This window comes from Podarcis muralis, chromosome 18 (genome assembly GCF_964188315.1).
Source record: "Podarcis muralis chromosome 18, rPodMur119.hap1.1, whole genome shotgun sequence".
Classification (NCBI taxonomy): domain Eukaryota; kingdom Metazoa; phylum Chordata; class Lepidosauria; order Squamata; family Lacertidae; genus Podarcis; species Podarcis muralis.
The window spans coordinates 8,244,803-8,260,693 of record NC_135672.1 but is presented as its reverse complement, the minus strand read 5'-3'; the positions used below and the strand labels follow the sequence as shown (position 1 = coordinate 8,260,693).

The 15,891-nt window shown below is 47.2% G+C and overlaps 1 protein-coding gene across 2 annotated transcripts in view; it reads left to right on the top strand.

Moving 5' to 3' along the window:
• The first annotated feature begins 1,631 nt into the window (after positions 1-1,631).
• The window catches only part of CHAF1A (chromatin assembly factor 1 subunit A), a 28,099-nt gene continuing 13,839 nt past the window's right edge, over positions 1,632-15,891 (top strand). Inside the window, exons 1-4 of one of the 2 annotated variants that reach the window (XM_028713309.2) lie at positions 1,632-1,787; positions 4,812-4,862; positions 7,148-7,923; positions 15,573-15,629. In XM_028713309.2, coding sequence (XP_028569142.2) covers positions 4,814-4,862; positions 7,148-7,923; positions 15,573-15,629 — 882 coding nt within the window. In that variant the 5' untranslated portion in view covers positions 1,632-1,787; positions 4,812-4,813. The other variant, XM_077921877.1, reaches the window with a different exon arrangement.

The following is a 15,891-nucleotide window of genomic DNA, read 5'->3' as shown; positions in this document are numbered from 1 at the left end:
AAGACAATGGAGTGCACCTCCAGGGGTGAAATCAAACCACTGTGTTAGCAAGACCCAAGTAACAACCCCAGGGCGTAAGCCTGGGCAGTGAATATGGGGGTCCTGCGACAAGACTCGCTGATGGGGTCCAAAGGAAAGCAGAGCAAGACACCTGGATACAGGTGTTGCCAGTGTACAAGCACCACCCAACCATTTTAGGGAATCCATTGAGGATTTGTGCAGTTTACTCCTTAACCCTTTCTTTTCCCCAAGGTATCTTCGCAAGGCATGGGAGGTATAGGATCAGTTTCCCTTTTCCTTCCCAGGTTAATAAGCCCCATCTGGCCATACCATGATTAGTGATTAAGACAAATGACAATTTGATGGAAGAAATTTAAAGAATATTTAACTAAATATTGTGATATAAGGGAATTAGAAAATTCTTGGAAGTAACAAATAGGCTTAGGGGCAGAATAAGAATAGGTGGTAGTAAATATTAAGGATTTGAATATTAATAAGAGACATGAGGATAGTAAATGAAAGGAGTGAATATTATTAGAAATATGAATTTGGAGAACTACTATACAGGGGTTATAATGAAATTCAGTTAGAGGGGATTTGAGGAAGTCAGGTATCAATGTAACGGGAATTAGAGATTTGAAGTAAGAATTCTGTTTTGTGTTTTTCTTTTCTTCTTGTGTGTTTTGTAATAATTTCTTTTTTTCTGTGATATGTGGAAACCAATAAAAAATGGCAATTTGTTTCCCATTTTTCCCAACCACACATTCAGTTGCACATTTGTTTTTCGGGGTGGCGCGTTTGCTTGTTTGTTAAAAGTTCTAATGAAAATCCCAATATCCAGATTTTCATATGCAATTTTGCTCATACAGACATTATGCAAGCAATTTCCTGTAATACACAGCAATGCAGTTTTCTGCCACTCGCTTCAATGTCCACTTTAGCCTAGGTAATTTAGACATTATGGCATATGTTGGGGTGGCTTTGCTAATTCAGAGAAGTGTGACTTTCAAAGGATAGCCATTGTTTTGGTTGGCCTATTGTTTCAGGAAACATGAAACAAGTCCACTTAATTCAGTGAAGTGTGTATACCTCTTAATTATCGCAAATATATCATTCACTCAATCACTACTGGCCTTTCTTCATGCCTGTGAAAGTCCCCAGGCAACCTATTTCGATTGCTTGCGAACAATGCTGAAATGGTGATAATTACGTATGGGGGTAAAGATTAATAATAATAATAATAATAATAATAATAATAATAATAATAATAATAACAACAACAACAACAACAACTGTTGCTACTATTACTACTACTACTACAGCTTTTGCACTAGACCCGAGAGTCTAATCTAGTGCCTCTGATTTTATCTTTAGGGGCGGGCGAATGAACCACGGGCGCATGCGTCACGTTCCCCGTCAGTTATCGCGAGAACTATCCCTGTTTTTCCCACGCTGCCTCTACGCCCATGCGAGAAGACGTTGGGCCGGCCGGCCGGCCGGGGGGGCGTGGCCAGGGGCGTGGCCAAGCGGAGCGACCCGCGCATGCGCATCCGGGACCTTCCCCGTCCCTCTTGTCGCGAGAGTTCGCTTACATACATCCGCGAGCCTACTGAAGGCGGGGAGAAGAAAAGAGAAAGGAAGCCCAAGTCACGTGGGGGCGCGGCGTCCCGCCCAATCAGGGCGCCGGAGCGCGAAGTCCTCCCGAGATCCCGCCAAATACGAGCGGGGCGCGAGGGAAGCGGGGAGCCGGACGGGGCGCCGGAGGGGACAAAAAGCCGCCGTCGCGGGTAACGGACGGCTTTGTGCGGTGGTTTCTTTTCCCACCCCTGTGAGGGTTGTTAAAGAGGGGGCAGGCGCGGGAGCGGGCCTCGGGGACGCGCGCGCCCCCCCCCTCCTCCGGTTCTCGTGAGGGGGAGCCCGGCTCGGCCTCTCTCTCTCTCCCGCGCGCGCGAGAGAGGCCTTTCCCCCTTCTTCTTCCCTCAGCGCCTCAGTCCTGAGGGAAAACTTTGTAGCAGGTGAGAGAGGGGAAGAAATAAGATATGAAGTATCGCCCCGCGACCCTTCGTGGGGGGGAGGGGGAGGACTCGAGGGGAGGGGAAACTGAGGCAGGTCGGGGAAGGCGGGTCGTGGGTTTGGGGGGGGGGGGAGAGATATTGCCCTGAGGGGAAACTGAAGCGGGAAAAGGGGTGGGGATGGGGGTTGTGTGTGTCACGCTGCCAGTATTAAGGTGCTGGCGGGGGGGGGGGTTCCTGAGGGGGAACTGAGGCATGTCGTGGATGCTGAGGTGGATATATTGGAGGGAGGGTAATTGTCGCCCTGAGGGGGGGGGTAGGATGGCTCTGCAGAGCTGGAGGGACTGTCTTATGGGCTGCTGGGGGTTGGGCTGGATGACCCCTGGGGGTCCCTTCCAACTCTACACACAGTTCTACGATAATTGGGGGGGGACACTTTTTTGGGGAGGAGATATTGTCTTGAGGGGAAAAGGGGTGGGGGGTTGTGTGTTGTCACGCTGCAGGTATTAAGGTGCTGGTGGGGGGGGTTCCTGAGGGGGAACTGAGGCATGTCGTGGATGCTGAGGTGGATATATTGGAGGGGGGGGGGAAATAATTGTCGTCCTGAGGGGGGGGAAAGGGGTGGGTAGGGTGGCTCTGCAGAGCGGGAGGGAGGGACTGTCTTATGGGCTGCTGGGGGTTGGGCTGGATGACCCCTGGGGGTCCCTTCCAACTCTACACACAGTTCTACGATAATTGGGGGGGGACTTTTTTTTGGGGGGGGGGGAGATATTGTCTTGAGGGGGAAACTGAAGCGGGAAAAGGGGTGGGGGGTTGTGTGTGTGTGTGTCACGCTGCGGGTATTAAGGTGCTGGTGGGGGGGTTCCTGAGGGGGAACTGAGGCTGCTGAGGTGGATATTGGAGGGGGGGGAATAATTGTCGTCCTGAGGGGGGGGGAGGGGGGTAGGGTGGCTCTGCAGAGCGGGAGGGAGGGAATCCCTTATGGGCTGCTGGGGGTTGGGCTGGATGACCCCTGGGGTTCCCTTCCAACTCTACACACAGTTCTACGATAATTGGGGGGGAAACTTTTTTTGGGGGGGGAGATATTGTCTTGAGGGGGAAACTGAAGCAGGAAAAGGGGTGGGGGGGTTGTGTGTGTGTGTGTCACGCTGCGGGTATTAAGGTGCTGGCGGGGGGGGGTTCCTGAGGGGGAACTGAGGCATGTTGTGGATGTTGAGGTGGATATTGGAGGGGGGGGGGAAATAATTGTCGTCCTGAGGGGGGGAAAGGGGTGGGTAGGGTGGTTCTGCAGAGCGGGAGGGAGGGACTGTCTTATGGGCTGCTGGGGGTTGGGCTGGATGACCCCTGGGGGTCCCTTCCAACTCTAATAATAATAATAGTAATAATAATAATAATAATATCTTTATTGTCATTACCCCCTCTCGGGGACAACGAAATTACTTGACTGCTCCATAAGAACACTAATTGAAACAATACAGTATAGTACAGCAAGGAAGATTAGATGACTTTCAAAGTCCAGGCTTCCCATTCAGGGCCGAGATCTATACAGTTCTACGGTAATTGCACACCCATGTTCTCTAACCACTGGCTGCAGGCTTTCAGAGGAGGAACGGAGGCGCTGCAGCAGAGAGGGAGGGGGGATATTTTATGGGCTGCTGGGGAGGGAAACTGAGGCAGGGCCAAGGAAGCTGCTGGGGGGGGGGGGGAGCGAAGTACAGTGGTACCTCAGGTTATATACGCTTCAGGTTACAGACTGCGCTAACCCAGAAGTAGTACCTTGGGTTAAGAACTTCAGGATGAGAACAGAAATCGGGCTCCGGCAGCAGCAGGAGGCCCCATTAGCTAAAGTGGTGCTTCAGGTTAAGAACAGTTTCAGGTTAAGGATGGACCTCCGAAACGAATTAAGTACGGTACTTAACCCGAGGTACCACTGTAGAGCTATGTTTATGTCTGAGGTTTCCAAGCAGAGGTTGGGTGGGGTCATCTGCCAGGGATGCTTTGGCTGAGACTCCTGCATTGCAGGGGGTTGGACTGGACGACCCCTGAGGGTCCCTTCCAACTCTATGCGATTCTACGATAACTGCACACCCATGTTCTCTAGCCACTGGCTTTGCAGGGATTCAGAGGGGAAACTTGAGGCGCTGCAGCAAGGAGGGAGGGACAGGGAAATCCCTTAGGGGTGGGCTGCAAGGGGGTTGTGCTGGATGACCCCTAGGGTTCCCTTCCAACTCTCTATGGTAATTGCACACCCATGTTCTGTAACCACTTGCTGCAGGCTCTGCAGGCTTTCAGAGGGGGAACTGAGGTGCTGCGGGAGGGGGGGATATCTTATGGGCTGCTGGGGAGGGAAACTGAGGCAGGGCCAAGGGAGCTGTTGTGGTCCTCATGGGGGGGGGGGGGACCGAGGCAGACATGAGTTTGTTTGGGTGTCAGAGTCCCTGTGAGTGGAAACACTTTTGGGGGGGGGGATGGAGAAGGGAGGCAGGGATATATTTGTTGCAGGTTTTCAAGCAGAGGTTGGTCAGGGATGCTTTAGCTGAGATTTTTGCACTGCAAGGGGGGCTGGATTAGATGACCCCCAGGGTCCCTTCCAACTATACAGTTCTGTGGCTCTCGAAATGGAGCTTTTGGAGGGGGATCCCAAGGGAGGGAAATGGAGAACATATTGCCGCCTGAGAGAACACTACATTTTTCAATATTTTAAGACTATTGTGTTTATAGACTGTTTTCGTAAACCTTTTCCGTAAACGCATTCATCAAATGCAGTTTATAATTAAATTGATTGTCTTCCATTGACAGCTATGGAGTGTCAAGATAAATCAGCGGTTCCAGCCCGGAAACTGATACAAGGTAACCCGTTTCATGCAAAAACAAAAAACCCTGACTTATTTTCAGCCTAGGCTATTCTTTCTGCATGGCAGAGACTTGCTAAACTCTTCCTTCAGGCTTGTTATATTTCTTTATAATTGTGATACTATACATAAACCTTTGAACTCATAATGCTACATTTCCAGGAATGCAATATTTATTTAATCTGAGGGAAAGCAATGGTGTTTTGCTACAATCTTTGCAAAGCAGAAGTTATTCAGTGCCCTGTCATACATTTATTTGGAGTATGATGCTACTTGTTGTATTTGTGGATGGTTACGATTTTTGCAAGAGGAAATATTTTTCGTGTCATCTCAGGCCCTTCTTGATATGTCGCCACCTTCTTTTCCTGTTTAAAAGATGAGAGTTGCATTTTTATTCAGTTTTTGGCATGTTTTATCCCATCCTTGAGCTCAGGGTGGGGTACAGTGGTGCCCCGCAAGACGAATGCCTCGCAAGACGAAAAACTCGCTAGATGAAAGGGTTTTCCGTTTTTCGAGCTGCTTCGCAAGACGAATTTCCCTATGGGCTTGCTTCGCAAGACGAAAAAAATTCTGGGTTTGAATTTCTGTGTGGTGGGTGGCTGGGGGAACAGTTGGGGAGGGGTTTGCAAGAATCTGGAAGCTTGTGTGGTTTTTTTCCTGCATTTTTATGATTTTCTGTGACCATTGGGCCACTCTGCTGTTTTTTTTAAAAAAATCTGGGTTTGAATTTTGAAATGCTCTTTACAGTATGTGTGACTTTAAAGAGCACTTAATAAACTCTTGTTGTACCAAATTTGGCTTTGTTTGGACTTTTTTTGACCATAGGAACGCATTAATTGATTTTCAATGCATTCCTATGGGAAACCGTGCTTCGCAAGACGAAAAATTCGCTAGACGAAAAAACTCGCGGAACGAATTAATTTTGTCTTGCGAGGCACCACTGTATATGGCTGTATTTGCTCTTATCCACACAACAACTGTATGGGTTGGGTTAGGCTGAAAGTCGCCCAGTGATCTATTTGTGATCTTTGAACCTGGTTCTTCCCAGTCCTAACCTATCGCCTGCACCTGGGATGAGGAACTTGTGTCCCTCTGGGTAGTCCCTTCATCCCTCACCATTGGCCATGCTGGTTGTTGGGTTGATAGAAGCTGAGAGCCCAACAGCATCTGAAGGGACACATGGTGTAGTATCTTTGACACGCTGTTGCATGTACGGAGCAGGCTTGTTCCCTGTGGCTCTACAGTGTACAGCATGGGTAGGCAAACTAAGGCCCAGGGGCCATATCTGGCCCAATCACCTTCTAAATCCGGCCCGCGGACAGTCTGGGAATCAGCGTCTTTTTACATGAGTAGAATGTGTGCTTTTATTTAAAATGCATCTCTGGGCTATTTGTGGGGCATAGGAATTTGTTCTCCCCCCCCCCAAAAAAAAGTCCGGCCCCCCCACAAGGTCTGAAGTACAGTGGACTGGCCCCCTGCAGGAAAAGTTTGCTGACTCCTGGTCTTCAGGGTAGGGCTAGAGTTAATGAATGAAAATTGCAACAACGTAGAATCTGGCTAAACATCAGGAGGAAATTGTTATTCGTTGTATTAAACATTTGTTGCTTGTTACTAAAGAGGTCTGCAGACAGTTTTGATTTAAAAACATAAACTTCCTAATGGTAAGAGATGTTTGATACAGGAATAGTCTGCCTTGGGAGATGTGGGCTGTTCTTCACTGCAACTATTTAAGCAGAGGTTCAGCATCTACAGTATCAGGGATGCTGTAATTGCATAGGGGGCTGGGCTAGGTTATCTCCAAGGCCTCTTCCTTCTTACCATTCCCCCCCCCCTTGCAGATGGGTGTTATTTAGTAATCTTGGGTGCACAGATCCAGCTTTCTAAAATATGTACAGTGGTGCCTCGCAAGACGAAATTAATTCGTTCCGCGAGTTTTGTCGTCTTGCGATTTTTTTCGTCTTGCGAAGCACGATGTCGGGAAAGTTTTGGAAAAGCTTCAAAAATCACGAAAGTCTTTAAAAACCTCAAAAAAGGCTACCACGCCGCGTTCTATGAGTTGCTCCTCGAAGTCAAGTCGCAACTGTATTAACGGTGTTAAGAAAAAGGAAACAAACTTGCAAGACGTTTCCGTCTTGCGAAGCAAGCCCATGGGGAAAATCGTCTTGCGAAGCAGCTCAAAAAACCCTTTTGTCTAGCGAGTTTTCCGTCTTGCGAGGCATTCGTCTTGCGAGGTACCACTGTACTTTTATTGGGAAAAATACATTCTTCTTTTTTCTGTTCCAGCACGATTGCCTTTCAAGCGTTTGAATCCCATACCAAAGGAGAAACTTGATGGAAGCCCAGGAGTCAAAAGAGGCAGGAACTCTCAAAACGTCTTTGATCAAAACACGCCCTGTCCTGGTTTGTCACATCCGTTACCGGACAATGCGGAGAACAGCTGCCATGAGGAAACCGAGACACAATTTGTTCCAAAACTTATTAATGGCAAGGGCCCCTTAGATAGCTTTGTGCAAAAAAGCACAAAAAATAGCACAAGTCAGTTGCCCTTCATAGACTTGACAGAGGATTCCAACCACAGACTGAGTGATACCGACACAGACCGCTGCAAATCGAACAAAGTAGCGGCACCTGTAGAGAAAACTCACGAGGAAGCGGAAGCCCAATCTGGGCCACAAAAGCCTGTTTGTAATACCCCTGTGGATGTTCTGATGGCAACTTGCCCAGTTACACCAGAAGAGGATGAATTATCAGATATGGTGTTGACCAAAACAGAAACCAATAGTACTACAGAGAGCAAACACAGTAATGTCATATTTGAAAGGAAAATGCCCGTCATTGTCCTGGAGGATATCATGACGGCCAGATCTCCACAAGCTTCACCTTTGGAAAGGAGCCTGTCTTCTGGAAATGAGACAATTGAGTCTTGTCCTGGAGAGAGCAAGGATTATACAAATTCCTCGTTAAGTTCCGCCTCCCTTACCAGTTCACCTGAATCCCTGCGTGTACAAGGATGCAAGGACAATATTAGTCCGATGGCTGCTTCAACACCTGTTGGAAAGGTATAGTATGTGTTGAGAGGGAAGCAATAAAGATGGCAAATGTTCCTTAGCAAGATCTTCTCTTTCCCAGCTTCCTGTTGCGGCCTCATCCACACGCTCATCTCTCAAATGTCCTCTCTCTGCCCATTTAATTTATTCCGGCTTTGGTGCCTTTACAGTCCTCGTCTGTCGTATCTCCTACGTCAGACATGTCCAACTGGTCGATCGTGATTGACAGGTAGATCCCCGGGGTGTTCCTGGTAGATCATGGAACTGTGGTCGATCATGGGCAAGGAATGATTCCGCCCCCGGTGCTAGGTTCCTCCATCGGCGTGGCAGCAGCATTGAAAGCCGGGCAAGGTGGAAAGCAAAAGTATTTTTTTCTTTAGTGCTGCATGTGATTGTGAGTGCTGGAGTTTAGGCTGAGCGCCCCCCCCCCCCAGCTAAAAGATTCCGGTTAACCCCCCCCAAAAAAACCCTCAACTCTTGGCAATCCTCCCCCCCAAAAAACCACACGCTTCTCCTCCCTCCAATGACAATGGATAGATCACTGCCTGTTTCTTTTGTACTGGGAGTAGATCACAGTCTCTTGGGAGTTGGACGTGCCTGTCATACGTCTTTCCCTGTCAGGTTCTCCCTCAGGAGTTCAGCTTCAAACACTGGTTTCCACATTGCACAGTGACTTCTAAAAGCTATGTTACATACTTCTCTTTTTTTGTCAGTGGGTTGGGTTTTTTGTTTTTTTGTTTGGATACTTGCATCCTGAGTAGTTAGAATCTTCTATGTACCGTATTTTTCGCTCTATAAGACGCACCAGACCACAAGACGCACCTAGTTTTTGGAGGAGGAAAACAAGAAAAAATATATTCTGAATCTCAGAAGCCAGAACAGCAAGAGGGATCGCTGCGCAGCGAAAGCAGCAATCCCTCTTGCTGTTCGGGCTTCTGGGATAGCTGTGCAGCCTGCATTCGCTCCATAAGACGCACACACATTTCCCCTTACTTTTTAGGAGGGAAAAAATCAAGAATCAAGTATATACCCTTCCAGAGTTAACACTAAGTACATTACTTCTGGTAAATGAGACACCATCGCTGCCAGAGGGCCATGGACAGTTTGTCCCAGGGTTTTTAGATTCTTAATCCCAGGGTCCTGGGTTTAAGCTCCAGGTTGGATGAAAGATTCCTGCATTCCCTCGTAGTCCCTTCCGGCTCTATAGTTCTATGATGTTGTAAAGTCATGTCTACTAAGGACCTGACTTAGGGAGCAAGCGTGTGAATGCCCAGCTCACTACTAAGCATTCAAAAGCAAGAAAGGCATCGCACCAAAGCATGAAATATGCCATGCTCTAAACTTTTCATTGCTATCTTCCTCTCCTTAAAAGTGAAACTTGTGGGCAGACTTCTTACTTTAGCTGCCAGTTGTCAAATACAGTGGTACCTTGGTTTAAGAACAGCTTAGTTTATGAACAACTTGGATTAAGAACGCTGCAAACCCGGAAGCAGGTGTTTTGGTTTGTGAACTTTGCCTTGGAAGCAGAACATGTTGAGTGTGTTCCATTTGTAGATTGATTCCCCCGTAGCTATGGGAAAGCATGCCTTGGTTTAAGAACGCTTTTGTTTAAGAATGGACTTCTGGAACGGATTGAGTTCGTAAACCAAGGTGCCACTATACAGTGGTACCTCGGGTTAAGTACTTAATTCGTTCCGGAGGTCCTTACTTAACCTGAAACTCTTCTTAACCTGAAGCACCACTTTAGCTAATGGGGCCTCTTGCTGCTGCCGCGCCACCGGAGCCTGATTTCTGTTCTTATCCTGAAGCAAAGTTCTTAACCTGAAGCACTATTTCTAGGTTAGCGGAGTGTGTAACCTGAAGTGTATGTAACCTGAGGTACCACTCTACTGTACAGTTGCTCCATGGGACTGGTAGCTGGCTAACCTTAGCTTTGCTTGAAGTTACTGTATCCTTGATTCTGAACAAGAACATACAATGTTTCTGATTTCGCATGGTGGTGGAAGCCTGATCAGAATCAGTGGGAAGTTCTGGTTAAAGAAAGTACAGTGGTGCCTCGCAAGATGAAATTAATCCGTTCCGCGAGTCTCTTCGTCTTGCGGTTTTTTCGTCTTGCGAAGCACGGCTATTAGCGGCTATTAACGGCTTAGCGGCTATTAACGGCTTTAAGAAAAAGGAAAGAAACTCGCAAGCCCATAGGGAAATTTGTCTTGTGGAATGACTCAAAAAACGGAAAACCCTTTCGTCTAGCGAGTTTTTCGTCTTGCGAGGCATTCGTCTTGTGGGGCACCACTGTAAAAAAATGGAGGTGTCTCTCCTCACCTCAGCACACTTTTTAAAAAAGGTACAACTTCAAATGATTAGGTAAAATTCACCTGCAGGCTCTCAGAACTAAAGATCACTTAGAACAGGGAAATATTTGGGTTTTAAGTTGCTATTGGAATCTTGCAAGGAGTAGGTAAAGGTACCCCTGCCCGTACGGGTCAGTCTTGCCAGACTCTAGGGTTGTGCGCTCATCTCACTCTAGAGGCTGGGGGCCAGCGCTGTCCGCAGACACTTCCGGGTCACGTGGCCAGCGTGACAAGCTGCATCTGGCGAGCCAGTGCAGCACACGGAAACGCCGTTTACCTTCCCGCTACTAAGCGGTCCCTATTTATCTACTTGCAGTGCTTTTGAACTGCTAGGTTGGCAGGCGCTGGGACCGAACGACGGGAGCGCACCCCGCCGCGGGGATTCGAACCGCCGACCATGCGATCGGCAAGTCCTAGGCGCTGAGGTTTTACCCACAGCGCCACCTGCGTCCCTACCTTGCAAGGAGTGGCATGTTCTAAATATATTTAACACTCTATTGGATCTTCTTTTCGACTGGTTGGAATTTTGGCCACCACGTGTTATAGTCATCTGAGTGCCAAACCCTTCAAAAATAACTGTGTTGGTGTGACAGGAACTGTCTCCTCTCGGGAACAGCAGCAATGAAATGGGATGGAGGGGGTGGTCTCCTATGCAAAGTCAGCTAATTTGCACTGGAAAAAGTTCAGCTTTTATTGGAAAGTTTTCTGGCGCCCAACAAAGTGATCTACCATATTTTTCGCTCCATAAGACGCACCAGACTACAAGACGCACCTAGTTTTTGGAGGAGGAAAACAAGGGGAAAAAATATCCTGAATCCCAGGAGCCAGAACAGCGAGACGGATCCCTGCGCAGTGAAAGCAGCGATCCCTCTTGCTGTTCTGGCTTCTGGGATAGCTGCACAGCCTGCATTCGCTCCATAAGACGCACACACATTTCCCCTTACTTTTTAGGAGGGAAAAAGTGAGTCTTATAGAGCAAAAAATACGGCAATTTACCATGCTTATTTGTGCTTAATAAAGTTATGCTAAAAACGTAGAAACTGTCAGGCATACCCAGGGTGGATAAAAATTAATGGTTTTTTTTTAAAAAATTAAAAATCAGATTTTTGAAATTTTATTTGGATTTTTAAAATAAAATGATTTTGGAGGGGAAATCTTTCTAAAGATAGCTTTCTATTTAAGTTACATTATAGTCCAAAGGCTATTCATCAGGAAATAAGGATTTGTTTTCAGTTTTTCATGTGTTTTTCATAAGTTTTTTTTATAAAATAATAATCGTTTAACCACATCAGTTAACAAATATGGATACATATGCTATAATGTTCTTGTTTTGGTTAAATAGTTCAAATTGTTATTAAGGAAAATATTATTTTTCTCCTTCCAATAAAGTACAGCAGAAAATTGTCCAAATATAACTTACTGATGTTAACTTATCAAACCTCACAATAATTTCGTAATTGTCTGTATGTATTTATAATAGTATAACCAAATCAGAAATTTAAAGATCCTGTAAAATGGGGAAATAATGCTGCAGAAAAATAAAGCCCTGGGAAATGTTTCACCCCACATGAAACGTGGATGTTTGCTATGGCATATATGGGGGGGCGGTTCGAATCCCCGCGACGGGCTGAGCTCCCGTTGCTCAGTCCCTGCTCCTGCCAACCTAGCAGTTCGAAAGCACACCAGCGCAAGTAGATAAATAGGTACCGCTTACAGGCGGGAAGGTAAACGGCGTTCCGTGTGCTGCGCTGGCTCGCCAGATGCAGCTTGTCACGCTGGCCATGTGACCCGGAAGTGTCTCCGGACAGCGCTGGCCCCCGGCCTCTTGAGTGAGATGGGCGCACAACCCTAGAGTCTGTCAAGACTGGCCCGTACGGGCAGGGGTACCTTTACCTTTATATGGGGGGGGCCCTTCAGCAGACTTCCAAGTGTGTTTTGGCCTACACAGAGCAGTGGAGATGTGGTTAATCTCCCATGTAGAGAGATGTAAAGGCCTGGAAAAAGAAACCAACCCAAGAAAAGTGAGGTGGCGGAGATATAGCAATTCAAATAAAACTGAGTGGCTCCAGAATATCCCCCCCCCCCTTCATATTGCTTAATTTCAGGTCAGAGAAGGATGGCGTTCCGGAGAAACGCCGGCTAATGTTTAAACAGATGAATCTGGTTTGCGCTTTGATTCTGATCGCCTCCTTTTATTGTTCCGGGGAAATACGTGTGCAGCACAAGGTTTGTGGTGTGAGCTATGCGCTGCTGCTTGGATGGGGTGCAGTTTCTTCCCAGGCCCTACTGAAATTTAATTGGATGCATTGATGTGCTGGCATTTTGTATTGATGAAAGTGCTGGAGGTGCCAGCACAAAATGGCTTTCGTATGCAGCAAAAAAGAGGGGTCTGTGTAAAGGTAAAGGGACCCCTGACCATTAGGTCCAGTCGTGGCCGACTCTGGGGTTGCGGCGCTCATCTCGCTTTATTGGCCGAGGGAGCCGGCGTACAGCTTCCGGGTCATGTGGCCAGCAGGACTAAGCCGCTTCTGGTGAACCAGAGCAGCGCACGTAACACCGTTTACCTTCCCACCGGAGTGGTACCTATTTATCTACTTGCACTTTGAGGTGCTTTCGAACTGCTAGGTTGGCAGGAGCAGGGACCGAGCAACGGGAGCTCACCCCGTTGTCACGGGGATTTGAACCGCCGACCTTCTGATCGGCAAGTCCTAGCCTCTGTAGTTTAACCCACAGCGCCACCCGCGTCCCTTACAGGGGTCTGTGTACTGGCGCTCTATTCCGGTGAGCGCTGTCACAGAAGTCCTGATTCTAATATATTGGGAGCTGGAGAGTTTTTAGCTGATCTGCAGCCGTCTGACATTCTGTAACCGTCCTATGAGGCTTGTCTACTGAAGTGGCCTTAAGTGTTAAATTCCACAATCCTTGCATATGCCTGTTCTTTCAGTGCCCCTCAGGAAAGGGCCATAACTCATTGGTAGAACATCTTGCTTTATGTGCAGAAGGTCCCATATTCAATCCCTGGTGCTTCCGGGTAGGGCTGGGAGATGTTTCCCTGCAGCTCGTTTCTCCCTTTCATCCCAAGTTCGTGCTTCTTCAAAGTCCATGATGCCTTTGGTAGAGGCTCTGAGTATTACCATGCAAAAAGAGTGTAAATCTCCCCCCAAAAGCCATATACATAACATAATATGCAGAGCATGCATTTGAAGCACATGGCTTTCCCCAAAGAATCCTGGGAGTGATAGTTTGAGGGTGCTGGGAATTGTAGCTCTGTGGGGGTAAACAATGGTTCCCAGGATTCTTTGGGGAAAGCAATCCTCTTTAAATGTGTGGTGTGTACATAGCCTAAAATGCAATGCAGTAGGTTTATCAGCTGTGCTTTCTCATTACTGAAACACTCAGAGTAACATAATCACGCACAATGAGTGTCATAGTAAATTAGGTGGGCAAGATTTGCCATCTTTTGTATCTTACTCCATCCCATCTTGAAAGTATACAGTGGACGTTTGGGTTGCGAACATGATCCGTGTGGGAGGCACATTCGCAACCTGCAGCATTCGCAGCCCCGCGTCTGCGCATGTGCAGGTTGCGATTCAGCTTTTCTGCGCATGCGCAAAGTGCGTTTTAGCGCTTCTGCACATGCGTGACCGCCAAAACCTGGAAGTAACCCGTTCCGGTACTTCCGGGTTTCAGCGCATCCGTAACCCGAAAAAACGCAACCTGAAGTGTCTGTAACCCGAGGTATGACTGTATTTTGGAAGATAATTTGAGTGAGTTTGTGTGTGTTTCATAACAATCAATTTATGCAAGAGCTGCTTCTCAGCTTTTACTTTCAGCTTCATGGCTTCTGGAAAGTGCAATAGGTTGTGTCCAACAAAGGTTTAATGTACATAAGTTATTCATGCCCATTAATTTGAACGGATCTCTTCCGAGTATGACTGATGCTGAAGACAACCCAAGGTTTGTCTGTATTGAAGAGAGCTTTTTAGCTTGCATTGGTGGTTGTTCTGACTATGTGATGTCACACGATTAAGGAGTCCAGGGCAAGCAGGAACCAATAGGAATTTGGAAGGGAGACCGTGTAGCACAAATGTCTTACAGGATGTTTAGTGCTCCTGGGTCAAAAGCCTGAAGACGTTCTGTGCAACACTTTGGAAACTGCTGTATCCAGTGTTAGCCATAGTTGGAGTACAGTCATACCTTGGAAGTTGAACGGAATCCGTTCCGGAAGTCCATTCAGCTTGCAAAACGTTCAGAAAGCAAAGCACAGCTTCTGATTGGCTGCAGGAAGTTCCTGCAGCCAATCGGAAGCTGCGCCGGATGTTCGACTTCCAAAAATCATTCGAAAACCGGAACACTCACTTCCAGTTTTAGATCGTTCGGGAGCCGAAACGTACGAGTTCCAAGGCGTTCAGCAACCAAGGTACGACTATACGTTCCTAAATTAGCAATGTCAATTTCAGTGGTTGTACTCTAGTCTCGACAAACATTGGATACCCCCTGGATATCTAACATCCCATAATCCTGTCAAATGTAGTAGCAATTCTCAACTGCTTCCTTTTTCAGTCTTGGGCCAAGGATGCTTTATGCGCATGAGGTATCAGCAGGCTTGAAGAAACTCCCAAGTTTTACAGAAGTACAAATTGAAGGGGGGGGGGGAAGAACTTAGTGAGGACCGAAGATGCTCGTGAGGGTGGGAGAGTAATAATAGAGTACTATGGTACCTCGGGTTACATACACTTCAGGTTACATACGCTTCAGGTTACAGACTCCACTAACCCAGAAATAGTACCTCGGGTTAATAACTTTGCTTCAGGATAAGAACAGAAATCGTGCTCCGGCAGTGCAGCAGCAGCAGGAGGCCCCATTAGCTAAAGTGGTGCTTCAGGTTAAGAACAGTTTCAGGTTAAGAACGGACCTCTGGAACAAATTAAGTAGGTAACCCGAGGTACCACTGTATTCTGGAAAAGTGCCTTGTAGGTATTCCGTACTGCTACCCTGAACTTCTTTGGCTGAAAAGTCAGAATAAAATTTTTATAAATAAATACTGGATGATTACATAGTGCAACATTTTATTGCAGGTTTCACCCATGAAACCTTTTTGATATTTATTCTCTTTTTTAATCCTGGCTTAGATCTGCATCCTTCTTCCGGCACCCAAAGCTTCCCCCAGTTTTATTAAAGGTTGCTCGAGGAATTCAGATCTTTACGTAATAACAAATCTGTTGACCGCTAGTCCCACGGGACTCTTTGTTTCTGTTGCTTTAAAGGGGTGTAAATAACGCATGCTCGTCTCTGTCCCCTCAATTCCAGGCACCGCAGAAAATTCAGCGGAGTTCTGAGGAGAAGGAGAAACTAAAGCTGCAGAGGGTAAAGTGGTGTTTTCCCCTTAATTGACCTAGAAACCTTATTTGTTCACTTTTGGTAATGAGCGGAGAGCACATCCCTTTTCCGGTTTCCTGACCTCTGCTGAAGGTCCAAGCCACCACTGGCATGTGGACCCCTAAAGTTGCCCTCTGGCTGAAAAAGTTCCCCCACCCCTATTCAGATTGACTTGCTCCTTTTCAAAGTTTCGTGCTGTGGGCCTTTTTGTTTTCTGTGCCCTTGCTTCAAGCGTTATCCTTTTCTCTCT